The following is a 27,735-nucleotide window of genomic DNA, read 5'->3' as shown; positions in this document are numbered from 1 at the left end:
ATCATGCAGGTTTTCCCCCCAACTTTCTGTTTTCATGGTGTTCTCTTCTTACCATTTCATGAACTACTAATAAAAATATCCAAGAACCAAATCATCAAATTATGGCCAAGCAAGACTAACATTTAAGTAGCCTCAAAGCCTTAACTGGATCTCCCAATGACTGCATTTTAATCATTAAAAGAGCAAAGCAAGTTTCAGTCCGTACCTCCTGACCCCTGCTCTTCCCTGTCCACCGGCCGCTTGACCACGGTGAGGCGGTACCCGTCTCCGAACGTGCTCTTGAGGAAGAGCGAGCTCCCGCAGGCCCGCAGCTGGCCGTTGGAGATGATGGCGATGCGGTCCCCCAGGATGTCTGCCTCGTCCATGTGGTGGGTTGACAGCAGGATTGTACGACCTGGGGGGAATAAACAGAAGATGGACTCTGCCTTCCAGTACTGTGCCCAAAACACAGTGGATTAACAACCCACCACCCCTATATTGTTTCAGGCTTTTGATTTATTGGTTTATTGTTAAAACACAGTAGATCTGCTGAATTTTGCTGAGCTTTACATTAAAATTCAACTACATTAAAACCAACATAATTATTATAACAATATGTACATTGTAACATTAAACAGTGTTGCCATATTTGCTAGTAGACGTGACGGTTGACACAAAAAGCAGTCTCTGTGGGAAGTCATTACAAGATTACTGTCCAGACTCATAACTGATCAGTTCTATAGTCCAACAAGGAGTTTGGCCAGCATGGATTTCGCACTTGTGGTGTATCTACCACCTTAAAAGGTACATGGTGGTCTACCCACCTCTCTTGTAGTTGACGAGGAAGTCCCATATGGCCCTCCTGGCGTAGGGGTCCACCCCTGCCGTGGGTTCATCCAGGATGACGGTACGGGAGCCGCCGACAAACGCGATGGCCACGGACAGCTTCCTCTTCATCCCGCCTGACAGGGAGGACACTGGGTCCTTGCGCTTGTGCTGCAGGCTCACGTCACCGATCAGTCTGAAAGAGCAAGGCAATCAGAGATGGCAGACTTCAACCTCTTACCCATACTGCTTTGCCTTCCACTTGTGCTGCAGACTCACGTCTCCAAAAAATCTGGCAGGAAGAGAGATTGACTCTAATACTCCCTATTTAACTTTTAACATGTTAACTTAGCCATTTGGCATGGAATTTGTATTTGTTATGGGGGTAAGCAGCAGGGAGGTTAAATTTAGATGCCAAATATAACAGACATTTAACATGCTTTTCAGCACCAAGGAGAGGCTAAGTTTTCTATGGTTTTAAAGATTCTTGATTTATCTACCGGCGATGTTGCTGGCTCAGACCGAGGTTTTGCTTGCATTTCAAACAAGGCTATCAGGTTGTCCTCCTGATTAGTTGTTATTGTGATGAAATGATTTGGAATATCTTGACAGTCAGTATTTTAGGGTGAAAATAGTTCTATGAATACTTACTGCTGCAGGTCCTTCTCAATGTCAGCTGACTGCATGCCTTTCAGTCGGGCATAGAACCACACATGTTCCTCCACGGTCAGCCTGGGGTGGGGTGAGAAGAAATAATGTGATCAGCCTGTTATCAACCATAATTACAGTCACACACAAGGAAAGGCACAAACAAACACTACTAAAAACATGACCTTTCTGACAAAGGTAACAAAGTTATGTTAAATATTCAGAACAGAACAGATTACGAATGAGTTGACAGTCATACTTGTCGAACAGCACGTTGTGTTGCGGACACATGCCCAGGCTCTTGCGGATCTCCAGCATGTCCGTGCGGATGTCGTGTCCGTAGATCGTGGCCGAGCCCGCAGTGGGTGGGAACAGGCCCGTCAGGATGGACCTGTAAACATTGGTGGGAGATCAAGGAAACACTGGTGTGACATCAATATTGAACAGTGCTGTCAAAATGCATCTGTAAACATTGGTGTGAGAGCAAGGGAACAATGCAAAAACACTGTTAGAATGGATCTATGCAGGAACATGAGTTACCAAACACCTCTGATACAATCTAAATCTTGAGAAAGGTTCGCATGTCTATACAGGATGGAAGATGCACATCTTGAGCAACACAAGAGCACCTACAAGAGCCCATTGCACTTGAATCTCCAAATGTCTTAGATAGTCCTTAAAGATGATATCCTCTGCCTAAAGCAAAAGTCTTTCTGTCTGTCTTGGTTTTACCCATATGAAAAATCTACACACACACATGTCTGTAATACTATGTTGTACAATAGTGGAAAACTTGGTGCTGCAACAGTTATCACATTTTCAGCACCGTGGACAGATCCATTCCAAAGGCTGCACCATGTCTTAAAGTGAGTACAGTGTTCCTTACATGGTGGTGGTCTTGCCGGCTCCATTGTGTCCCAGGAAGGAGGTGATCTGTCCCTCGTACAAGTTCAGAGCCAGCTTGTTCACAGCCAGCTTGTTCCCTGTCTTGTACACCTGCAAACACAAAACACATAGTACATGCACTGAACTGCAGCAGATACAACACACACATACACTAGCTTTAAGGATAAAAGAGTTAACATCTCCAGTATTTTGTAATCAAATTACAAACATTCTTATTTGAAGAACACAATTTGTTTACTTTAAAAACATAGTTCCTACCTTGACAAGGTTATGGATGCACACACCCATGGGGAGATGAGAGGGCTCCTCCTCAAAGCAGACTTGTTCTAAAACAAGAGGAGAAAAGGAATTCAGCAGTCATTCATGCTCATGCTTTTGAAAATTATATCTGATTCTGATTTATTTCAAGTGATAACTGTTTGTTTTTGGACATCATTAATGTTTGTGTGTTCAGGTGTGTGTGTGTGTATTTACCCACCATCTCCAGTGTCCTCTGCAACACACACCCCATCCTCCTCAGACAGAGCCAGGCTGTAGTTGGTCCCCCGGGCAAAAAACATGTGTGTGTGTATGTCTGTCTGCGTTTTTATCTCTGTGTGTTTACTATCATCTCTGTATGTGTACCCACCATCTCCAGTGTCCTCTGCAGCACATGCCCCATCCTCCTCAGACAGTGCTAAGCTGTAGTTAGTCCCCCGTGCACACGGCATGTGACAGTCCAGCGTCTCCTGCCTCCCGTGGCCGAACCAGTAGGACTTCTGGAACGGGAAGTACCAGGGACGGGGCAAGCCGTACGAACCTGTTGGAACACGGTTTTAGTTTGAATGTGGTTCAGCACCAAGGACAGCAACCTACATGCACATGTTGGTACTGTTCTGGTCCTGAGGTTGTGTTTTGACAGAATAGCCACAAAATAAGACTGTATGAACCTCTGGGAAGAAGGTGAAAATTGTGTAATCTCAATGACGAAAAGTGTGGTTAGTGCCAATGATATGTTAGCCCTAAGAACCGGAATGTTGTTAGACTACATGTTTATACATCAGCAACAAGCATAGCATAGTGAGTGTGAGATTTAGCATTTCTTATCGTGAATGTCATTCAGCACCAAGGACAGAAACCTACATGTAAATGCTAACAGCTTGAATACAATTGCAGTTCAGCACCAGATACAGAAAATTTTAAGATAACCCAAAATTTAGGTTAAAACAACTGGTAGCCAAGATGTTTCACTTGGTCGACAGGTGACATCAACTCACCTGGATGTACAGCCTCGATGTACCAGGTGAGGAGACAGTACACAATGCTGTCCACCACCAGCATGACCATGACCCTGCACAGGTTGAAGGCGTCCCCCTCCACTGGACTCTGCAGGAAGTTGTCCCACTGTATGCCTGTCCCAGACTCCTCGTACAGGGCAAAGTACTTGGCACCCAGGCCAAACGCTGTGGTGGACATCAGGCACTGGAATAATGTAAGCAGTGCAGTTAAGAATGAGATAGCAAAAAGATGACAAGATGTTAGTATAGAGACATTTCATGCTTCATGGTATATTCTCTCAACTAAATACATTCCAGTTTATTACTGAAAGATATACTTACAGCGACACTTTTCTCTGCAGCGGTGATTTTGTCATTGGCGACCTCCTCCCTGATAGCGACGTACATGTATGGCACATAACTCAGGAAGTAGATGATTCCACCACAGGCAGCTGCTACCTTTGCCTTGGAGTACAGCACACTCACAAAGAAACTGGGGAAACAACAATGCAGTGAGAAATGTTTTTTTCACAATATACAAAATGAGATATTACTACCTTAGATGCTACCTTCTAAAGACTTTAAATGAACACATACACAAGGACACTGTTACTCAAGCAACTTGATGAATTTTGAAAATTGTCAGACATCTCAAGAGGCATCCACTACTTTTCAAATCTGTATTTGAACAGTTATTTATCCAAGAACTATGAATTTATAAATGAGGTGTAGACAATTACAGATGTATCTAGACACATAGAGGAATGTGATCCAGAAGTTATGGTAGATCAGGATCTGGCTGTACCAGTGTCCTTAAGAAATCTTACAGTTTCTTTAAGATGTCTTACACTCACCTGAAGGAGATGGTAGCCACAATGTAGAGCTCAATGAAGAGAAACGTGATCCAGGGGTTACTGTAGGTCAGGATCTGGCTGTACTGCAGGATCAGAGCTCCCACAATCTTATAATACAGTTTCTTTTAAGTTTGCTTGCACTCACCTGAAGGAGATTGTAGCCACAATGTAGAGCTCAATGAAGAGAAATGTGATCCAGGGGTTACTGTAGGTCAGGATCTGGCTGTACTGTAGGATCAGCATCAGGAACGTCCCCGTCAGGGACATCTGCAGGAAACTGGTGATGAACCAGGCCACCCAGTGGACAGCGTTGTTCAGACCCATCATCTTCATCACCTGGGAACAAAGATGAGATTGTGGTCAGGATTGGGAGGCTAGGGGTTTGATTCCCACTCCAATGATCAGCATTGGGAACAGTGTGTACTAGTGATGACCCAGGCCAACCAGTGAACAGCGTTGTTCAGACCCATCATCTTCATCACCTGGGAATAAATATGAGATGATGGTCAGGATTAGGAGGTCAGGGGTTCGAATCCCAACAAGAGTTTAGCATTGGGAACAGTGTGCACTCATGAGCCAGGCCACCTAGTGAACAGCATTGTTCAGACCCATCATCTTCATCACCTGAGAATAAATATGAGATTGTGGTCAGGATCAGGAGGTCAGGGGTTTGAATCCCAACAAGAGTTTAGCATTGGGAACAGTGTGCACTAATGTTGTAATGAACCAGGCCACCCAGTGGACAGCGTTGTTCAGGCCCATCATCTTCATCACCTGAAAACAAAAATTAGATAGTGGTTAGGATTGGGAGGTCAGGGGTTTGAATCCCAACAAGAGTTTAGCATTGGGAACAGTGTGCACTAATGTTATAATGAACCAGGCCACCCAGTGGACAACACTGTTCAGACCCATAATATTCATCACCTGGGAACAAAAAAATGAGTAGCGGTTAGGATAGGAGGGTCAGGAGTGTGAATCCCAACCCACAAAATAGGGGGAACATTCCGTACTGAAAAACTAAACAACTTTGTACTGTTTTGTGTTGTGTTGGTTGGTAAATTTCTCTCCCAAGTTGAAAACTTAACATTGTGTACTCTCACTTGAAGCCAAAATTCAGTTCTATCTTCTATCTTCAAGTTGGCAGACTTTAGTATGAAGAAAATTGGGTAAGTCTTGAGTTTAAACTTCACCTCACTGGTTAAGAACTACCTGCAGAGGCCAACTTGTTCAACTCAACTGTCTCTCTAAATTGATTACCCAATCATAAAACCCAGCTTTAATTGGCCCTGAGAGATTTAAGAAAGAAGCCCTCATTTCTTTCTTCTAAGACTTTGTAAGCCACCTTGGCCCTCTGCAGAGCAGAGTTGGCAGCGCTCCAAATGAAGGATCAAGCAAAGGATGGAGGGAGTTACTTTGAGATGAAGAAAAATCACAGGCACGGTACTTCAAAGGTGGAGGGGCCTTCTGGTAAGCAGGGCAGATCCTGCATACATGTATCTCTGTCACTTCTGCAGAATAAGACTGATGATGCACAGTAGGCTTGTTCGGGGATATTACTTGGTTTCTATGTCTTGAGGTTTCCACAATTCCTCACCATTGCAAGGAACACACAGGTTTCCATACACTGGTGAAGAAAATGTATTTGTAACAACATTGTTTGGATGACTAATAATAGATACCTGCATTATGTCAGCAATGTTTAGCATCAGGAACTGGTTTATAATAAAATCTGATATACAAAAACAAGCACTGAAATATCTCACTGATAACACAGAAATGAAACAAGTACAGAGCTTGAAATGTTGCTTTAAGTATCTTAAATACTTGCTGAAAAATATGAACATTTTTCCAACCTAAAAGAATGTCTCAATATGTAAATCACGTAGGTAGGTAAATAGTAGGTAGATAATAGTATTTTCTAGGCCTGAAAGACTTGAAGAAGAATTAGCTATTGGTGTCTCTGATCGGACTAAACCGTCTCTGATCAAGATGAAGAGGGTTTGTTATGTAAGCCTGCCCCTGAGGCAGGGGCTTACAGAGATACAGCGACATCTATTTGTCTTATATAAGGCCAGGGGGAAAACCTGTCAAACTCTGTAGACAAGAACATCCACCATTTAAGAGAAGGGATTTACAAAGGATTGGGAGCTGTGTATTCAATATTACATGGAGAAGAAGAAAAGGGCTTGATGATATCAAGATTTTAGAAAAACAGTGCTACTGTATGGTTTGTAGATGTAGATGGATCGGGAGCTAGTGTACCAGCAGTTTATTATATATATATATCTGTACACATTAAGATAAAGAAAGTTTGTACTTTAGTGCACACAGTTTCAGGGAGCAAACAGAGTCAGATGCAAGTTTTCTTTCCTGCATCCTGTGTTGTATTCTATATGTACAATAGTGGAAGACTTGGTGCTGTAACAATAATCACATTTTCAGCACCTTGGACAGTGCAAGTGCTGGACATGCCATATAGTATCCAGAACTGTGACTATCCAGTTCTATACCTGAATACATGTACATGTATGTTAGGGTTAGGATCAGGCACAGTTCTGGATAGTCTCAATGTATCTAAGAATGCAGATTTGACCCAGACATGGTTCTGGATACTCAGAACCGTGCCTGAGTATTGTTCTGGATAAAGCACGGTTCTGGATACAACATGGCATTATGGCTTCTTCTCATGTTGGAGACTTTCTGCCTCACCTCTTTAAGTCGCTGCTCCTTCTCGTACACGATGTTCTGCACCAGCATGGCGACAGTGTAGACCCAGGAGATGGTCATGCACAGCGGCATCATGTGTTCTATCATGAACAGGAAGCTAGAACACAAAATGTGTCAATTAATGTTCTGTATTACCATGATAGTAAGAAGTGGCAAGGAGACATTTTTTTAATTGAAATAGTTTCAATTTAATGGTAAAGTGCAGATCTGCATTCTTATAAGCAACACCAAATAGATTTTTTTTCAAGTTCTCAAAAAATAAGGCTGTCTTCAATTTAGAAGATCATCAAGAAGTAAGATTTTTCTGTTTCAGAACGTAAGTTTGATGAAAACGTTCCTCCATATAATTTGATTTCCTTTATCCTCTTGATAAATTTTCACTTCAAAATGCCTCAGAAGGAAGAAAAAAATAGACTAAATGCAGCTTTAGACAAGTAAAAATGATGTTGAAACAGAGTAAAAAGACTTTACTTTTTACACAACCAAGTCTTTTATTCAGCCAACGTTTTGGTGATAATCTGTCACCTTCCTCAGGGCAACTCTGACTGGTTCACATTGCACTTCAGCACTGATGACTTGCCAACCTGATGAGACTATTCACGAATGATGTTAAAAAAAAGATTACTCACTCATCTGCCATGAAGCAGGGATAGGGAAACTCGTGTACGTAGCTTCCCGGCTCCACCACATCATGGCCCACCACCACGCTGATCAGGGCACGCTCTATCATGTCCTAAAGAAGAGACAGCACGGTTACTCTTGTTAATAGTCTGCTCTATCATGTCCTAAAAGGTAGATACTATAGTTAATTCTGTCCAAAACTCTAACTCTGCTAACTTGGACACTGTTAGCAGAGATGGAGTAGAGTATCCTTGCTAACCAAATGAATTGAGTACTTTGCATAACATACCAAAAACATAAATCTAAAGGTTACATGTACATGATGTATGTTTGGGGGGGAAGTACAGAGCATTTTCAGCCCTCAGGAACCGCTATTGGCAACTGTCAAGAGACGTAAGCTACAGTGGTTTGGCCATGTGGCATGCCATGACAGCCTGTCTTTTGTCCAACTCAATACTCCAGGACACGCTATGGAATGAGGGCAAAAAAGCATTAAGAAGGACAAAGCCTGGAGTTGGACAAACGAACCTGTATCCAGATGAAGCCGAACTGATAGTACAGCTCGTGGCCGTGGTTAGGGTTGGGGCGCCAGTACTTGCGCCGGATCTGGGTGGTCTTCTGGGTAAAGCTGGCATTCTGACGGATCTTGTACACCATGTGGGCAGGCAACTGGCCGGTGGTGTTGGTCACATTAAACACCAAACCTACATTGTACAAAAAATGGGTTCATTATCAATACTAGAAACTTAAGGTAATATAGTGTTTGCCATGACAGTGTCTAGCCTGACAAATTAACTTTATTCTATTTATTTATCTATTACTCAAACACATTCATGTGTATGATGACCAGCCCCTCCAACTCTGTCCTGCCACCTGCTACATAATATTATACAACACCAATGGATGTCTGCTACAGCACTAGTTATCATGGTGGCAGTGACAAATTGAATTATGCTTCCTGCTACCAAGGTTAACACAAGTACCTCTGAGCATAGCAATGAGAGAATTTACAAGATGTACATAGTACTTTTAAAACCAAATAAAATTAAGACAGAGTTACAAAAAAAAAAAACAACCCATACTTGCAAAGACGGTGACGTTGTCCTTCTGTGCCTGGTGCAGGGTGTAGTTCACCAGGGCTTCCTCATTCGGGAATGGCATGAAAATGCTCAGGTTGAAATTTGACACCTGAGATAGTGACAGAATGATCGGAGCGCAGTTAAACAAACTTGAAGGTTTCACCTGACCAAATTTCAGTTAGTGTAGGAGGCGGAAATTTAACACTCAATTTGTATAAGACCACACCAATTTAATTTGTTTGTTGTTGGAAAAACATACCAGGTTTATGCCTTGGTCAATTCAGTTTCATGGAGTTAGTATGTTTAAGATCATCTTTATTACAATATATATGCAAGATTGCTTGAGTAAAGCCTACATGTAGGTCAGCCCTTTACATGTATCTCTTGCTACAGCACTAAGAGGAGGGCATAAGGCAAGTAAGAAAAAGTGTTAAAAGTTACTTATATATTTTCATGACTGGTGTATTATGTGATTGCTAGTATTATTGATTGATTCTTATGTGATTGTAAACCAATGGACATTGTAAACCCTACATCAAGCCAGCTATAAAAGGCTGATATTGCACGCCGGGTAATGTTTGATCAATAAACGATTTATTATTACTATTTATGTGATTACTATGATTGTAATTAATGTAAGCAAAATATATTTAAAAAGTACTAACAAGTTTGATCCATCCGCAGGCGAGGTTGTCGATGTTCTCCAGCTGCCTGAGGACCGTGGTGACGTTGGGAATGACGTTTGGGGACTGCACAAAGCGCCGGATGACTGGGTTAGTCGTCATGTTCAACAGCTGGGGGTTGGCTGCATACGCATCCTTCAGCTGGAAAGGCAAAAAAATAAGAATTGAATGGCTGGTTGTATGAATCCCAACAGTTACTGTTTAGTTTAATTTGGGGAAATGGATCATCTGCTATTCTCATTGGCAAATTGTATTCTCTTTTAATATTGGGTTAATATTAAATATCATTTTAGAATCTTGACAAAATCAAGTTAGAATTGCACCCAATTTAACAGCTTTTGTACAGTATGAGATTTTATCTCATAAGAAACAAGAAAGCTTAAAATTTCCACAGCAAGGATCATGAAAGTATGATAATTTATAGTCAACAACATCACAGCTACTAGTACTACAAATTAGAATCTCTCCCAAAAAGATTCGTATAAATTGTTTATCCAAGAAATCTTACAACTCTCTTCCTTAAAGTGAATCAATTTCTAAGATGGTCATATGAGCTCTTTGCTGCAGTACATGTACATGTACCTCTCGCAGCCACTGGATGTCCTGCTGCGTGGAGTTCTCCTGGATAAAGTGCCGCAGCTCACGTGACCTGTTCAGCCATTGGTCGGCTATGAAGGTCACGTTACTGATGAAGGTGAAGGGTTCTGCCACCTAGAAGTAAACAAACAAACATTAATGAAAACTTAAAACTTAAAACTCCTCAACTACAGATTCCCTTAGTCACTGGCGAAAAGTAGATACCATGGATCCTACTGAAATCTATCCAGTTGCTTGAGTAATTATTTTCTTGTGTATCTCATCACCTGGATGTCTAAACTTCACTGAATCAGATGTACACTGAGATGCACATGCAGGATCATAATGACTGCTTCCCTTCATGTTGCATACATTTTATTGCTGAGTTATCTTGTTTCCAAACCCAACAACTGATAATAAACAGTTTTAAACTTCCCAAAGCTAATGTTACTAAGCCTGTCCTTGCAAAATTTGTATTGGGTATGGAGTTAGGAAGCAAGGAGGTCTGGAGGTTAACAAATTTTATTGCAAATTCTTGCCTAATAGGACTAATAATTATTGCAAGTACATGTAACAGCTGGGAGAAAACAATGAAGAATAATTGCATTAGAAATTAGTAGTAATAAAGATGCTAAGTCGAAATCTTTACTTGTTAGTTTTGACTTGGAAAACATTGGATTATGATTTACTGGTAACATAATTGAGCACAATGTGACATGATGTCACACAGCATTGTCACATCCCTTTTTACGCCAAATTACATCTTCCATCATTCCCCATCATAATCTTCACTTGTGTGTAATACTAGCTCGTTCTTATGGGTTATACATGTAAGCTACACCCTAAAATCATGTTTTACTGGAAACAGCCTACTCGTAAGCGCTGTTTGATGCAGGTCAAGGGTCATGTCTCAAGGTGACTTTGACAGTAACGCCTGTTCCATTAAGTTCCGGAACGTTCTAAATGATCCGCCGGGGTTTACTGTAAATGATGGGTCAGTTAAGTGCACTTTCATTGCCGCTACTTCGCTTCTTACCACCTTTACGACCTTGTCGTACCTTCTTTATGACCTTGTCAATCTCGGTTCCATTTGGGAAGGTCATGCTGTCCGCCCAGGTTCCGTTGGGGGAGTAGAGGATCTTGGGATTGCTGGTGAGAAGATGGAGTAGCAGTCCCAGGTCTCTCCTCTCCTTCTTGTTGTACCCCATGGACCGAAGGTCGCCTGTTGGGAAAGGAACATATTGTCAAAATTTCATTCACATCAATTCAGTTACTTGGTTCTAGGACAATACATTTTAGTAATACGATTTTAGCAAGATTTTGGACTAGCAGAGAAAAATTCAGGAAAAAATCAGCTTGACCGTGTACCAGAAACAGACTTTGCTCTCAGGCTGTTTCTTAATGCTGATTTTTCAGTTCAGCATTTTTTGAACAAAGATGAATTAGTGAGGCCAAAGAAGCCAACATTTTGTTAAAAATCATGTAGTTCTGGATGGTCTTTGTGTATCCAAGAATGTAGATTGGCCTTAGGCATGGTTCTGGACACACATGGACTATCTAGAACAATGCCTTAGCATGGTTCTGGATAAAGCACGGGTCTGGATAAAACAAGGCCTACCAGCTTCCAAGGCTCCCTCCGTCATGGTTAATATTGACTGAAGGAGGCCATACAATGTATGTATGGCAAAACTTCAGGAAAAGTATTATACATACTACTTATTATTACATATATTGACAAAAGAAAGGGGCGTACCAGCTTCCAAGGCTTCCTCCGTCATGGTCTTGTTGACCCCACAGATGGTTGGCTGCAGCGATGTCCAGATTCGGATGAAACCGGACAGCTTGTTGTGAACGTGGTGGACCTGAGACGTGGCGATGTCTGTATCCACCACTGTGCTGTTCCCATCTGTACCTAACAGGGGGAAACGTACAAGCCTCATCCACAAACTTCAGATGCTACTACTAAACTCACACCAGTCCTGTACAGCACAACAAACTGAACCTCATACTTTGAAAAAAAATCTTGAATTGGAAGATCGACATGAAAACAACCTGAAGATGCTTGTACGAAAATCTTTGATCAATCTTTATGTTTCAGTTTTTTCCCTTCAGGAATCGTATTGGTGTGTTTACTTTGTCCAAAACACTGTCAGTCTGGGAGTACAGTATGGACTACATGAGAAACGCAATCTTCAATTAATATGCAGTATTTAACCTTCTCCCCAGTGCCTTAGCCCATAACCAATACAAATTTGGTGCCAAAGGGCTACCTTAACAAGAAAAACATTTCTACTTGTAACTCCCCCTACTTCTTCTACTACACATGCACTCTTCACTGCACAAATATGAGCACTCATATGTTATGTCATTGAGTAGTAAGCAACTCTACATTATCAGCACTGCACCTTCACCAAAAATTTGAGTTTATCATGATTAAAAGCTAAGTAATTATAGCAATTCTCTGCAATCAGTGACTGTACTACTGATATTGTAATTGCATTATCCAAGTTTTCCTTCTTTCAATATTGTTCATTTTTTTGAGATTCAATAAAGTACATGTGGCTATGTAATTCCTAACTTAAGTAAGGAATTACATAGCTACATGTACTTAAATTTATTTACTTTTATTTTACATCACATTGTACTTTAATTTTACAAGTAAAATTTCATACTTAGAAGTATGAAATTTCACTTGTTGAATAAGACTTCAATCTGTGGCTTTTACAACAAAAAAATTGAGCAATATTCTGAAATCAAAGGAAAACCTGTGTCAGTTTTTAGCAGGCTAACTCTACCAGCCGGTGTTGGGTTAGTGATTAGTGATTGCTTGATTAGTGGGTTAGTTGAAGAGTGAAGGGGGCAAGTCCAAAACAAGTGCAGGGTTACAAACGAACATTGACTGGAACTGTTGCCATAAGGTTCTTGGGTTGGGTCTGTAACGGGGGGGTTACAGTCATCAGGACCTACAGAATGTAGCAAAGGAAACGTCCAACAAAATAAGTAAAAACAAGACTGAAAATAAATTAAAGTAACCTCAAAATTAAACAAAACTTAAACCTGACAACAGATCAAACAAGGCAATGAAATATCTAATTCAGACCAAAACATTTCTGACAAGTTGAACATAATACATGATACTTGTTTTTCAGTAAATATTTGATGAAGAATAAGAGAATCACATTAAATCAAATGCAACAAAATAAAGAAAACGTAATCACAGAACATGTCAATAATTCAGTGGATCATCCACAAAAGTGTATGACTGTAAGTCTCACATTTGCAGAGAAAACAACTACAACAACTACATGGTTGTACAACCAGTCTAATTGAACTTGCCAAGTTATGCTTCTAACATATGACCTTGAGAAGTTCCATTTCCAAGGTCAGAGTGATACCCACCAGCTGTGACGGCCTGCGAGGCCGGGTCGGTCGGAGCCTCCCCTTCTTCTCCCATGATCCCCGCACAGGTGTATGATGGGAAGACGGAGGCGATGTCACTCAGGTCATGGAGTCCCGACTGGAATATCGCAAAATCTTCCAACTGCAAAAAAAATAAGATTAAAAATACCAGGGTCAGCTGAGGTGGCAAGCCAAATTTGTAGAAAAAAAATATATTTACAAAATCCTCAGGTTTTGTTTCTTGAATAACAAAAGTGTTCACTACCTGATATCCTCAAAGAAAAGATTTGACAAAGAAATATTTCCAAAAGCCTTTGACCTACTGCTGACATCACACATGCATAAAGTCACATGATAAGGTCAGATATCTGAAGAAGACTTAGTGTTGATTCAGTCAAAATTTCCAGTGAGTCCAATTTTTGGAGTTTCAGAACAATTTAGCTGCTACAAAACTGACATATCAACAAGCTCATCTTCCAAACAATCTTGAGTGTTCTCATTTTCCAAAAACAAAACAAAACAAAAAAAACTCACAGCCTCCATAAGACTCTCCATCTTCTGTTGATTCTCCACAATGTCCATCTGGTCCAGACCAAGCTGGAGGGAAGAAACAGGAAAACCATCAATCAAAAGTATCTTCTTAACCCCTGACTGAAAACATGCCACTATTTTGTGCCTATACCTGAATGATGTACTTTGTTTACGTACTGGTACACAGCACTAATAAGAACTGTACTGTTTACTTGTTCTGAACAAATACAAATGGTAAAATTTACCAAATGTAAATAACATTGATAGACTTCTCCACAGCAATACTACTAGTATTTCCTAATCAACTACTTAATGCATCTACAAAGTAATACAAATGACAAGAATTTGCAAAGAAATTTACAAACTTAAGAAAAAACAATTAAGATTTAATGCAATAAATTATCCCTAATCAACAATTTGCTAAGCAAATCAATACAAATAACTATTTGTGTATTTCCTTGTGAGCCATTTATTTCTATATAGAGGGTAAAATTACAAAACAAATATAGCAAACATATAACACATCTTTCAGCACCAAGGAGAGGATAGGTTTTTAGGGACTGAAAATTTCTGGCCTATCCTACCTGCAATGTTGCTGTCTGTGTTTGTGTTTTTGTTTGGAATTTAAACAAGGCCATCAGAGATGGCAGACTTCACCTGCCTTTGCAAACTGCTTTGTGGTCCTTCTATTCACAGACCATCTCTGTATTTAGCATACCTCCTTGCTTTGTATAACCCGTACCTCCTTGTTTGGTATAACCCACATAACAGCTATCTGTTTGTGCAGTTGAATGAACAAGCAGATAGTTCTTCTTGTCCCTTCAATTTGTAAATTTTCCAGGCTAGCCTCTGGCTAGTTGGGCAGACCTAGTTGTATGTCATTTTTTACAGTTAGTCTAATACATTAATAAAAACCCTTCTATTCCCACAGACAAGAGAGGCTAACCCACCTGATCGACAACAGCCTTCTGGTTGAGCTGTGCCTTCAGTCCTTCTGCCAGGGCTGCAAACTTGGACTTGGCGTGGGAGCTGTTACATAGGGCCTGGTGAACCTCATCCTGGGGACAAGTTAAAGTTGTAAAAATATATGTTAGGATCTAGGAAAATGTCAATCATTGTTAAATATTACAAGGACTAATGATTAACTAAAAGTTCTTAGCCTTGTTTGTACAGAACAACATGTATGAGAAGATGCTGAGATTTAAGAGCTTTTAGAAAGTTTCCAACAACATATGCAGCCTTTGCCATTGCCATTGTCCAGGGTGCTGAAAACGTGATTACTGTTACATCTCTTAGACTTCAACTAACAAATACCTGATATGACATGCATGATACTGGTTGGGGTTACAGTCTTAGGATATGTGCTTAGAAGAGCCATAGATTTGAAAATTTTGAATCCTACTACACTTCTTGAAAACTATGGGCTGATCTCAATTTTCCATGCATTTGTCAGAAGTCTGTCGGTTCTATGAGGAAAGTTTCTCACCATGCTGTGTTGCTGGTCCTGCTGCTGAGTGATGATCTGACCTGCTGAAGTGTTACACACCAGGTACTGCAGGTGGGCAGGGGTCAGCAGGACAGACTGGGGGAATAACAACAGGCGGCAACTGAGTTTGGGTCAAATTTCTTGTATGTGCCCTTTACTACTTTAACAATGCATAATTCTTAAAGGTATCGGATCTCTCAACTCAAGTTTTTGTGGGTTTTACTGGCTTTGATTATCATCAGGCCTACAATGTACATCAACAAAAATTACAGTCACATGCAATTAGCACTTGACGCCTGTGGACGATTAATCATTGATTGATTGATTGATTGGTTGATTGATTGATTGATTGATTGATTGATTGATACAACGGTAGTTTTTCAGAAAGATGACACTGTGGGTTAAAGCACTGAGTGCCATCTATCACTCTTCTTCATTGTCACTTAAGATGAGTGATACCAAAGAGTCACCTTTGGTAATGCTGAAGAAGAGTGATGGATGCCACTCGAAACATCCTGAAATAATCTCTGATAATCTATATTAAAAATTTATCCAGTGGTAGAGTTTGAAATGTCTTTGAAGGAACCTTGTTATATACAGATCTCCAGACTTTTGACATCAGTGATGTTTTAAAATACAAACAAACAAACAAACAAACAAACACACCGATAAAAGCTACTGAATACATAACCATCTTTGTAAAGATAATAAAAAAACAAACCTCCAGACTTTTGACCATCTGCTGTGGAGGCTGCAGCACCTTCTCCTCAGCCTTCTCCCCCAGAGTACCCAACCCCAGACTCTGCCCCAGCAGGGCCAGCAGTCCCTCCTTAGTCGCCAGCTTCTGTGGGCTGGTCAGCGTCTGGTACACCAGCCCGTCCTTCAGACTGTCCAGCTTCTGTTGTAGGACACTCCAGATCTTCTTGGGCTTCATGACTTGGTCGGTCATGTTGTGGAGGTTTCGGGTGGGGCTTCCAAACAGTAAAGCGTACAGCTGCAAAAATCAACAACACAGTGTTATGAGCTTCTCTAGTTTCTGTTGCAAGATGCTCTAGATCTTCTTGGGCTTTACAACTTGGTCGGTCATATTGTGGAGGTTTTGGGTGTGGCTTCCAAACAGTAAAGCATACAGCTGCATGGAGATTAAAAAACAGTGTCATGACTTTCTCTTTAAGGATCTTCCAGCTTCTGTTGCAAGACACTTTAGATGCTCAGAACTTGTCTGGTTATGTCGTGCAGATTTGGAATGGGGCTTTTGAATAGTAAAGCTTATAGATGTAAGCACAAAAAGCACAGTGTTACAAGTCGGTCTTCAAACTTAGCACACCAAAGTAACCATTTGGCCATCAATTCTCTATATAATTGTTGACTGGATAAGAAGTAGGGAAGGTGTAAGTAAGCTTTCTTTTTTTTTTGTAGCAGAGTTTTTTTTACAAAAAAAAGAAAGTGAGATAAAAATGCCTTAAAAACACACCAAAAATAAGCCAGAACCTAAACCTCTGCTTGGAGATCAGTACATGTATATCCCCAAGCACTACAAACAGACAGTGTGATCCCACTAGTCAGCTGGAAGATTACAAACCTAAGCTACTTGCCGACAGCTGGGGACAGGAGGGCACAACGTTATTAACCTAATTTCACCATAAATCTTTCAAAACCCAATTGTCACAGACTTTCCATCACCAGAGTATTAGATTTGGCAACGGGCCAGGGGGTTAGGAGGAGAAATCTCATTTTCTTTCGTCCTAGATGAGGTTTTAATGATGATGCAAAGCAAATTTGGCGGCCTGCCCAACTCAGCTACAGCCCAGAAGTCAAATTACAATGTACAAATGAAATGAAGGTACCAATTAGTTCACATTACACAGTTCTTGTAAGTCGGTTGAAATATAGTTTTCAATGTAGTTTACTTAAGTCTGGCTGAAATTGTGAAAAATCCTAAAATGGCAATTTCACCACTCATGACAATTTTTTATCTATCTTGTCATATATATATATGTAAGGCCACACCAATTTAATTTCTTGGTTAACGGATTTTTCTAGAAAAATAATGGAGCGGGCGGGCGAAAAAATAAAAAAATAAAAACAGGCCTAGGCATCCTATTATGGCCCAAAATGGTACCATAGGAGCCATGAAGTCAACACACCAGGCTGGTTCAAAATTTAAACAATGAATTTTGAAATTTTAATGATACCATTGCATTGAAAGATGGAATAACTGTAACAATTAGGATGAAAAGGACTGTTTTCAACTGTTCAAGGCAAAATATGAGCATTTTGCAGTTGATTCTGGATTTTTATTTTTATTTGCAAAGCAGAAAAAAATGAAGCAGCGAATCCGTTAACCAGGAAATTAAATTGGTGTGGCCTAATTGATGAATAAAAATTTTCAATGCTGGCAAAAATTAACTATGATACTAGTACGCAAATTTAAACGTTGGATTAAACTAATAGCCAAAAAATTAGGGTATGAAATTAACTTCACTTAAAGTTACAGTGGAAATTGAGAAGACAGAAAAAAATTCATTGCCCGTTAAAACATAAACTGAATTCTGCATCCAATAGCTTTGGCCAAGCCTGCCTGTCACACTCATAGTCATAGTACCTGTAATTATTGTGTCCTATTATTCCAGAAACTAGGACAATCATCATTTGTACTATTATTCTAGAGAAAGTAGGACATCAGGATTCAACTGGATCCCTCCCATTCCAATCTCGCTACCAAAGCTCTGTGGGGTTCTCCCATTTCCAATCTAACCAAACTCCCACCTCCATTGATTCCACGGTTGCAGTGTGATGTAATTAACCAACAACAATGGGCCTGAAGCAAAGGTGGTCGGATTATAGGATTCCCACTGGGCGTTTGACTTCGTGTCACTTTCTGACGTACACTTTTTTTGGTGAGGAGACATTGCTATGACACTATCTCCTGCTGGAAGGTTTTCCTATGAATAATTGTGCACTATCTATCCTGCGCCTTCCATCCATCAAAATAAATGTATACCCTATACCACAATACAAGGTTAAGCAGTGATCTTCTAGTCAGTAATGGAACGAGATGCTTTCGCAGTAGATAGTAGCAGTGCAATGTGGCTTTGCTAGCGTTTTAATCCAAGCCCATCCCACTCTTACTCCATATGTTTTCAATTTGGTTTCTATGGCATACAGAAGTTTATCTCCCAAGGTTTTCCCTTGCACAGAACCAATCATAAAAAAATATGTCTTTATGGCCTCTGTGAATATGAAAGTAAATGGAATTTGATAACTTCTTCATTCAACAAATAGCAAACGCCAACATTTCATGCCACATGTACACTGTCAGTTATATGTGGTTTAGAAATGATGGTCAAAAATCCACTGAGGTTATAACTTTGACCACAAATGTTCACAGACAAACTTTCAAGGTCTCCTAGCTTCATTCAGTTGTATCCAGTCTTTGATTATACTGCTGTGGGGTCCCTGACATGGGGGAGTGGGCAGCAAAAGAAAAGATTACCTCTTCCTGATGTTAAGTGCTGTAAATTACTTGGAATGGAAGTGCACTTGAAAGGAAACTTGGCCAGCCACTGTGCCACCAGGGAAATCTGAAGACAGCCCGGCAGTGTTTCAGCCAATTCATCTTTTTTCCAGGTTGCGGTCATCAAGCAATGGTCAGCTCAAATTTAGAAACTTAAGTTAACTCATTTACAAACTTTCAAGGGCACCAACTTTACCACAGAGCTGCAGTGTTTTAGCTAGGATAGTTTGAATATAATTGGGCCACCTACACTGTGATTTAGATGGGCCCCTATATATGCTGTGTGATTCAGAACTATGCTGTATGATTTGAAACTGTGTTTTGGGTGTTTTTTTTTTCTGTGTTGGTTCTTGGATCTAAACGACATTTGAACTGTAAGGTGTACACAATGAATATAGTTTGTTTTCCTTCAAAAAACCTGTTCTCATGATCTCATCTTACTGAAGCTTTATAAAAAATGTCCCAAGACCCATGAAATCAAATTGGTGGTGCCTAAAACAAAAACTCAGTTGCCTTGCTGCTCACATACTCCATAGCGAGACAGCCTTGAGGCAACCTACCAAGCCCTGCATGTAGACAAGTACTTTTGTCAACCTTCTCACGTTCTGCATACACAATGCAGCTTTTAAAGATCAGGGATCAAAATTCAATTTTAGAAATTGCGGCACTTGTGCAACTGAGCTCAAAACTTAGGTGCCCGTAAAAGAGATTGGGTGCACAGGAAAGATTTTGGGTACCGGTAATACTATATAGAAAATAAAGCAGAATGTCGGTAAAACCTAGTCACAAAACATACTGCTTTTAGAGGTTGAATGTAAAATTCTATAAGCTAACATCAAAACTTTTAACAGGTATGGGAAACACAAGAAATTAAAGTTTAAATTATTACTTATCTGACACGTCAAAATCATCCTGTATACTTCATGTACCGTACATAGGTGTACCATTGTCAAAAATCATTAGGGCAGCTCTACAATGTAAGTTAGGGTGCACAAAAGTGCATGATTGAGCCCTGATCATTGAGCATTTTGAGCCCTGATGATTGAGATGACAGTTATGCTTTGAAGTGAGTGGCTAAAGCGGCCATCCATTGATCGTTTCTGCTATTTTCCATTTATGAAATTGAAGTAGGGTTTTCCTGTGGTAAAGGTTAATGGTTAGGGGCACCGGCTTGTAATCCTGATGTGATGCTGCCGCTCTGATCTTCCTAGGTGAACTTCTCTGATGGTCTTGTATAGATTGAATGCCATACAACCATTTAAACTATTGTGTATCCAAAGTGGGTCAGGGTCAGTGTGTATGGAGTCCTAGACATTCTAAGAGTTTCCCATTCGAAGGAGGCAGTGCCTGCATGTTTGTTAGCATTAAGTGTTCTGAATTTTTTTTGCCATTTCAGTTTTGTTTGATGTCATCAAGTTGAGCATCACAATTTTAAAATCTTGAGCCTTTGAAACACTATTTATTGCATTTTGAGAGCAAACTTTGTTGTGAGACTAAGCTTAGTTTAATGATCTCTTTCCATATCTTTGCAAGCCAATTTTTCTTTGTCAAAAACTTGTTATTATATCAGAAACCAGAGGTCCTATTATGGATGGCTAGGTCTGTTTTGTTCTCCCCCTGAATCATTGATTGTGTCCTACAAAAATCCGTGAAGAAACAAATCCAATGGGTTTGGCCCTGTGTCCCTTGCACTCTTTTTTAACCCCCAGACCTTGAAAAATCATCCCTCATCACCTCTGCACCGACCCATCCCTCTCCATCCAAAACCCCTCCATGTTGACTGATGTGGGGGTGTGCCAATCAATTTCTAATTGGTTAAAACAACATGAAATGCCGGGCAATCAGACCACCAGGGCCCACCTGCGTCCACCTTTAACTTAATGGCCAGCAGAACAGTACTGAAGGCACTTACACTTATGTCTTGGAAGTAATTTTAGGGAAACAGAATGATGTTTCTATAAGACTCATCATGCTCCCTATGCAAACTGGTAAAACATTTAAAGTTTGAATCATTGTTCATGTATTCATGATGAAAACTACACACGTGCTACATTTTTTACATCAGGGCTACATTTTGACACCTATATCAATTTGAATCCAAAATCCAAGAATTAAATCTGCATGGCCTATATATATACTGCATATATACTGCATTCATGAAATGTTTAGCTTTCAAGTTTATTTATCTCTTGCTTGATATTCGATTCAACTATCAGATATTTCATGACTCAATTGTTCATTTAGTTACAATTTTTTCCAAGTCTGAGAACAAGCAAATTATTTTGGTAAGGCCTAGGCCTTGCTTGCTATAGTGAGGCAAATATACACCTTTTTAAAGTTGTAAATCACATTTTCAACCCCAAGGCCGGATATTACCACCACCAGATTGCTGTAATGGCCCTGGGCCACAATACCTGCGCCTTATTGCACATAGATTCAAAATGCTGTGGCCATAAAAGGAGGGAGAAAAATGCTGCCATCTGTCGGGTGTAATAAGTAATCCTGGGTCAGCCGTGCCCCATACATCCTCCACACTTCTGTTAGCTGTGGGAGGTGAGGGGTCATGCAACAACCCAGGAGACAGAGTGTGGAAGAAAACATAATCTAGGTTATGTCTGATACTAGTGATACATGTAGCTGACTGCAAATTCTCTAGAGCATAGATGGCCATGATTTGTGTATTTTACACCATATCAATTAATTTGTTGGCTGTTGGATTTTTAAAAAAATGTTTCTGTTCAGAAGATAAACTAAAACCAGAGTATAAGAGACAAGTCTGTATCATGGTAGTACATGTTCATGATATCCTTTTTACTAGATTTCTGCATCAAATATGTAAGGCTGATAATGTGTAAAATTAATAGTACACTGGGGTCCTAAATGGACAAAATTCAACACAGACTATGAGCACAGCTGACAGATCTAGTGTTACATCGGGCAATCTACAGTCCATGTAATACAGAAAAGGCAAACGTTTAGAGAACAAAATGGCTTTAAAGTTTAATATCCCCAACTAACATTAAAAGGAAAATTGACTCTACAAAGAAAATCTTGAAATAATTTATCTGTCACACAAGGCATCAGTACCCTGTTATATAATACAGGATAAACAGACGTTATACAACCAGAACTTCAGCACCGTAGACAGACCATGTTCTAACTGTAAGTTTTGATCCACTCTGGGATGGACCAAACTCTTTTCGATATTGTGGTGGGGACTTGAAAGCACTTGTGGTGTGGCTCTCTTCAAACACAGGACCTCAGGCTTTACATCCCATCTAAGAGGAGGTCCCTAACTGAAGCTGTACTCATTTTCACTTGAGTTAAGTGAAGAAATAGGTGTAAAATGTCTTTCCCAAGTACACAACACTGGGGCCTGCCAGGGATTCAAACCCAGAACCTTCTGATTGTGACACCCTTCAACAACCCTAACCACAACACCACCCTGCTGCCTCATTTTCTTGCCTCCCAGGCATTTCCTAGCAAAACTTCAGCAGGAAACAAAGATGAAAACTGAGAGCTAGAAGTAAAACTTTCATGTAATATGACTATAATCAGTCCCTGGAGACGGATACCACATGAAAGCATGACGGCAGCAGGAGGGATGAAACAAAGCAGTAGGTGGGAGGACTTAAAGGGCAGGCTGTAGTCAACGCTGTGCCTGGCTAATTCCTCTTCGTTATTTCTGCACAGCGGGACACGCAAGATGAATTACCCGCGCTCCGAACTCCACAACTGGAGACACTTCATTACGCCGAGGCGAGACGATTACCGTCATCCCGACTTGGCGCTGGTAGCAGCGGGGAACTTTAATTGGGGGTTAGTGAAGGAAAGGACGACCCTGGAGGAACAAAGCACTGGGAGATAAAGTCCCATGTAATTGCACTGCTGTACATCATCTGTCAGACTCGATACTGTGAGGTGCAGTCACTGGTGGCAAGTTGCAAAGTCAGAAACAAAAGATCAGCCCTTGAACTTGAAAGAAAAGTTGTGAAGAGAAACAAAGGCTGAACAGTGCATTTCATCTTCCTGAAACTTCAGCAGGAAACTGCATGAAACTTAATGAAGCACACAGAAACAATTTACTGTAGCAAACATTGTACACTGTTGAAGTTCAGACTACATCATGCTTCTAGCAGCCAATCCACTGGTCAGGCCGCTAGTCTGACTACATCACGCTTTTAGTAGCTCTTCCACTGGTCAGGTCACTATCCTAACTACATCACACTTAAAGCATCTCTTCCACTGGTTTGGTCATTATAGAAGGCCCAGTTAGCACCTGACAGTGAGAGATTGTGTGACACAGGCTAGGTCTGCTATGAAGTATACATGCTAATTTTTAAGGAAAGTTTTTCTCTTTGTAATGGACTTGCAAATCTAAGACAGCCGTGCCCAGGTAATGACACAGAAGGGATTCTGCTAGGAAGAAACCTTAGACAACCTTGCACTTGTAAGTTGTGTAAACTTTCCATTTGAACCTCGCTCACACCCTCCACAAAAGAAGCTCCTATATTTCACATCCGTCTGCAAAACCTGGGGGTGAAGCTACGGCGACCCCCGGCTCGTAAATGGAGCCGTGCCGCGACTTTTCTGCATTTGCGAAGTTTTGTGGGGTCCGAGGTCAGCTGTGGTACAATACACCAGGGACGGCTTTATGCTGGGTTTGATTGCAATATTTTCATTGCTGCCACGATGGTAGGGTAGGAAAGCACATTGCACGAGCACCCAGGAGAAAATCGAACACAAATGCAGGCATAGGTCACACAATGTACTCAGGCTAGATTACGACTACCATTAATTTTAGGGCAGTTGTGCTGGGTTTTACAGGGTATATGTGGAATGCAGCCATGCAGTTTTTATAATACAGAGAAGACTGAGAGAGATCGTTCTGAGAAAAAGATTGCATTATGCATGGGGTTTTCAAGGAATTTTACAAGGAATTTGAAACAGATACCCCCGGTCTAATAGTTATAGTTTGATGAAAGATTCATTGCACCATTGATACATACCCTACACAACGAAAGAATTGTTGCATTGACATTATGACAATATTTCATGTAAATCGTCCTTTGCGATCTTTTTCTGCTCCCAAAGACATGAATTTAACATATAAATCTAAATTTGCTGTGCAGAGAAGCACTTGTATCCATGAGGTATGCATGTATGTAAAAGTTTAACAATGCCACGAGGGAGGCACAAATTAATTCCAGTTACAAGTTGCTTGAAACATTGTAAAATGATAGTGGATGAAATAAATATCCATCTTTTTATGAAATTTTCATTCTACATGTACGTTTGTCAAATATGGGGGGAATGGAACTCATTGAAGCAAAATGCAACATGTATGAATCAGTCATTATTTTGATCGTAAAAGTTAGATAAGCATCAAATTCCATTTTCTTGCATCCCGATATCTGATAGAATTTAGACTCGTCAGTAAAAACAAAACTTATCTGAAAGCCAAAATCATATTGGATTAACATTAACCTCACTTCAATGGCAGAGACTTTATCAAAAGAGACACTTGTGCATGGATCACTCGAGTGGGAATATTCGGCTCTGCTTTGAGAGGAACTTCGATTGATCCCAGGACCACAAAAATCCAATATCGTATCGACCCAGCAGTCCCGTCCCTTTGAAGCCTAACACTGGTACTGTGGTGGGAAGAGACGTGTATGTTTGCCATCCACGAGCTGGGATTTCCACCGTAATTCTTCCCGACTCTTTCTGACACGCGTTGCTTTGATCTGGACTTGTAAATGATGTGCAGTGTTTTCACTGTGGAGTCTGTAATGACAAACCTGCTGATGCCAGGTGCCAACTTTAGGCTTTGTCAGTTTTATGTGTTGGTTCTTGGACATTTTTATGAGAAATATTGGCAAGAGAACATCGTGACTACAGAAGGATGGGTTCAAAACTTGCATATGACTTTGTTCACTCCCTGAAACTGTGTGGACAAAATCCTTTCCTCTCATTTGTTGTCATGATTGTCGATATTCCAATTTACTAGAATCTAGCAGTATTCTTCATGCATCTGAGAACCAACAAATTGGTGTGGCATATCATACTAGCTAAAGATGCTGAACTGAAACTTTCAGATGAAAACAGTCTCAGGGGAATATCACATTTTGGGGACACACACACAGACACAGACACACACAGATTCGGAGAGTAAATACCCCAGTCAAGTTCAAATTTTCCTCCCAGCTCCCCATTTTCATGACATTCTCTTCCTAAGATGCTGACTTGCAGAAGTTTTCCACTCATCAAATGCCACCTGACTTATAACAAGATGACAAATCCTTCAATTTACATACAAAGCGTGAAGGTACACCCAGCTTTTGAAGCAAGACTATAATGGGGATTATGAATTGTACCCAGTAGATCCCACACGTTTTGCCCCAAGGGAAAGATCAATACGAGACCAAATGTATTGATTTCCGACAAACCAGCCTATTTCTCGTCCTTTAAAGGCTTGGAGATATTGGAACTGATATTGACTTTACCATTTCCATATTCCACGGCCGAGTTAAGCCGTAGCTACTTAGGTTCAGACTGCTGAATCTTTGATACTGACTGAGATATTTTGCACAGTTTTGTAATGTCCAAATCTATAAAATACAAAGCACTAGTTTGTACTTAGCCTAAGACTGAGACATATAGATGCTGGAAGCACATTGATTTAATAATTTTGTCTAATCCTAAGTTCTAATTGTTTTAGCCAACACCAATTTATTTCCAAAAGATAATTTTGGAACTTGGACATTTTAAAGTAAGATTTTTGCCAGACTTAATGAGAAAATAGACAGCTGTGAAGGAGAAACTTTCTGACTATATTCACACCCCAAAACTGTGTGCATCTTCAGAGAAACAGACCCTGTTTTCATGTTGATTTTTCAGTACTGTTCAGTACTGTTCAGTTCTGTTCAATTCAGTTTCTGCACCATTTTTAATATCCAACAACCAACATATTAAATTAGCATAGCCTTTGACTTCTTTTCCCAATTTCATGATGTATTGTTTTCAAAATTGGTAGATAAGCTTTAAGAAACACCTAGTGTGGAAAAGGGAACAGGTTTTCCCAACATAAGGCACTTAGCATTTTAATACATGCAAGATTAACAATTCTCCAGGGGTATGTCATATCGGAAATCTGATGTTACACCGTATTAAGATTAGTCTTTGCGGTTGCAAGTATGATTATGCTATTGTTAGATTAGCCATGCTTATTAGGATCATACATAATTCAATAACTTCATACAGTATCTTGATGAGACCACTTTGGTGAAAGCTTGGAGTCAGATATGCCTGGTTTAAGTGATATGTACGACAGGCTGCGATTGTAATGCCTGAGTGTGTGCTACGCCAAAGGGCAGGCATGCTGCCAGACTGCAAATGTAGATCGAGATATCAGAGTAACACCATACATTTACACAGAGTTGGAAAAAAATATCAGTGACAACTAAATTGAAAACTGTTGATCCTTCTGATGAGTTTTCAATTAGAAGGTATTTTCTAAAAATTAGATTTAAACGTGAAATATTATGAAAAAAAAACTAAAGCCAACCTGCAGCTGGGAAATATCAAATGATATTTCCTGCAATTTAAGGGGCAAATTTTGCTGGTGGACTAGGGTTTAATGGCATCCCTGCCAATTTCTGAATGTTAAAGATGACAGATTGGGCAAAATTTTTGTCTGTCATGAGCGGCAAATTTGCAAAAGATAACAGAAAGACAGACCACTGGCTAGAACACCGTTTCCCACCCCTGTGATCTGAAACAGTTCGCTTGAGTTCGTGACCTCCCCAAGGTGACGGATCGCCCCGTGGAAGTTTTAAGGTCGTCCCGACAGTTACTCGGGCGAGATCGTTTATCAGGTCTGGTGATCTGGCAGAAGTCGACACATTCCCTCCCCGGGCTAAATATTGCTATGGATTTATCAATCCAGGAAGACCATATCCTGTATAATTTAAGTCATGCTATATGTAATAGGCTGCACGAACTCAATTCAATCTGTTAGGTCTTGGACATTTTTATGAAAAATTCTTGCAAGCCTTAGTGGACATCATGACAACATACTGCATGAGTAGCAGCTGACCAATGATGATGACTGCACACTGTGGGAAACCAGTCTAGTTGTGTCCGTCTTACATGAACTTGCAGTTGCCTTCTATTGTAAAAACTGGGCATTCTGTATGAGCTGGGCTTCATGATAGAGTCAAAACAATGTCAGCTAATTCATCATGCTTATTGTCTAGTAATTATTTTAATAATTATTATGTATTTGTATAGTTGTTTATTAGTTTTATTAATTTTTGTGTTTGCCTAATATGTATAATTCAGCAAGTTGTACTATGTACAAGTGGCTGCAGTGTATTGTTATGAATCGAAACAATAAAATTTTAAAACCAATTTCACATAAACCAATATTACTAACAACAGGAAGAACAAAAAACACAATGACTGTCCCACCTGTTGGATGTGTATGGGTGTGTTGATGATGTAATCTGCTGCATCCTGGGATAGCGACAGGTTGTTCATCAGAACCTTCTGGAACTCAGACTTGTCTGTCAGCACAGATCCCAGACTAAAATCTGCAGGAATGCAAGAAGAACATCAAATTCTGTACACTGACATCAGGACATTTG

General features: G+C 40.2%; 1 protein-coding gene across 1 annotated transcript in view; it reads right to left on the bottom strand.

Moving 5' to 3' along the window:
- LOC109484625 (ATP-binding cassette sub-family A member 2-like) overlaps positions 1-27,735 on the bottom strand; it is a 54,508-nt gene that overhangs the window by 4,224 nt on the left and 22,549 nt on the right. The window contains exons 5-29 of the mRNA XM_019787972.1: positions 27,560-27,681; positions 16,292-16,564; positions 15,571-15,666; positions 15,035-15,142; positions 14,088-14,150; positions 13,554-13,695; positions 13,049-13,117; positions 11,908-12,066; positions 11,213-11,376; positions 10,161-10,289; positions 9,561-9,719; positions 8,899-9,004; positions 8,345-8,520; positions 7,825-7,928; positions 7,178-7,292; positions 4,614-4,804; positions 3,957-4,107; positions 3,615-3,819; positions 2,987-3,157; positions 2,617-2,684; positions 2,339-2,448; positions 1,712-1,843; positions 1,456-1,536; positions 804-1,000; positions 206-394 (exon numbers count right to left, since the gene is read on the bottom strand). Coding sequence (XP_019643531.1) covers positions 206-394; positions 804-1,000; positions 1,456-1,536; positions 1,712-1,843; positions 2,339-2,448; positions 2,617-2,684; positions 2,987-3,157; positions 3,615-3,819; positions 3,957-4,107; positions 4,614-4,804; positions 7,178-7,292; positions 7,825-7,928; positions 8,345-8,520; positions 8,899-9,004; positions 9,561-9,719; positions 10,161-10,289; positions 11,213-11,376; positions 11,908-12,066; positions 13,049-13,117; positions 13,554-13,695; positions 14,088-14,150; positions 15,035-15,142; positions 15,571-15,666; positions 16,292-16,564; positions 27,560-27,681 — 3,480 coding nt within the window. The remainder of the gene's footprint in view (positions 1-205; positions 395-803; positions 1,001-1,455; positions 1,537-1,711; positions 1,844-2,338; positions 2,449-2,616; positions 2,685-2,986; positions 3,158-3,614; positions 3,820-3,956; positions 4,108-4,613; positions 4,805-7,177; positions 7,293-7,824; positions 7,929-8,344; positions 8,521-8,898; positions 9,005-9,560; positions 9,720-10,160; positions 10,290-11,212; positions 11,377-11,907; positions 12,067-13,048; positions 13,118-13,553; positions 13,696-14,087; positions 14,151-15,034; positions 15,143-15,570; positions 15,667-16,291; positions 16,565-27,559; positions 27,682-27,735) is intronic.

Source organism: Branchiostoma belcheri, unplaced genomic scaffold (assembly GCF_001625305.1).
Source record: "Branchiostoma belcheri isolate BF01 breed outbred unplaced genomic scaffold, Haploidv18h27 scaffold7, whole genome shotgun sequence".
Taxonomy (NCBI): Eukaryota; Metazoa; Chordata; class Leptocardii; order Amphioxiformes; family Branchiostomatidae; genus Branchiostoma; species Branchiostoma belcheri.
Note: the sequence above shows the minus strand (reverse complement) of the source record. Positions and strands in the feature narration are given on the sequence as shown.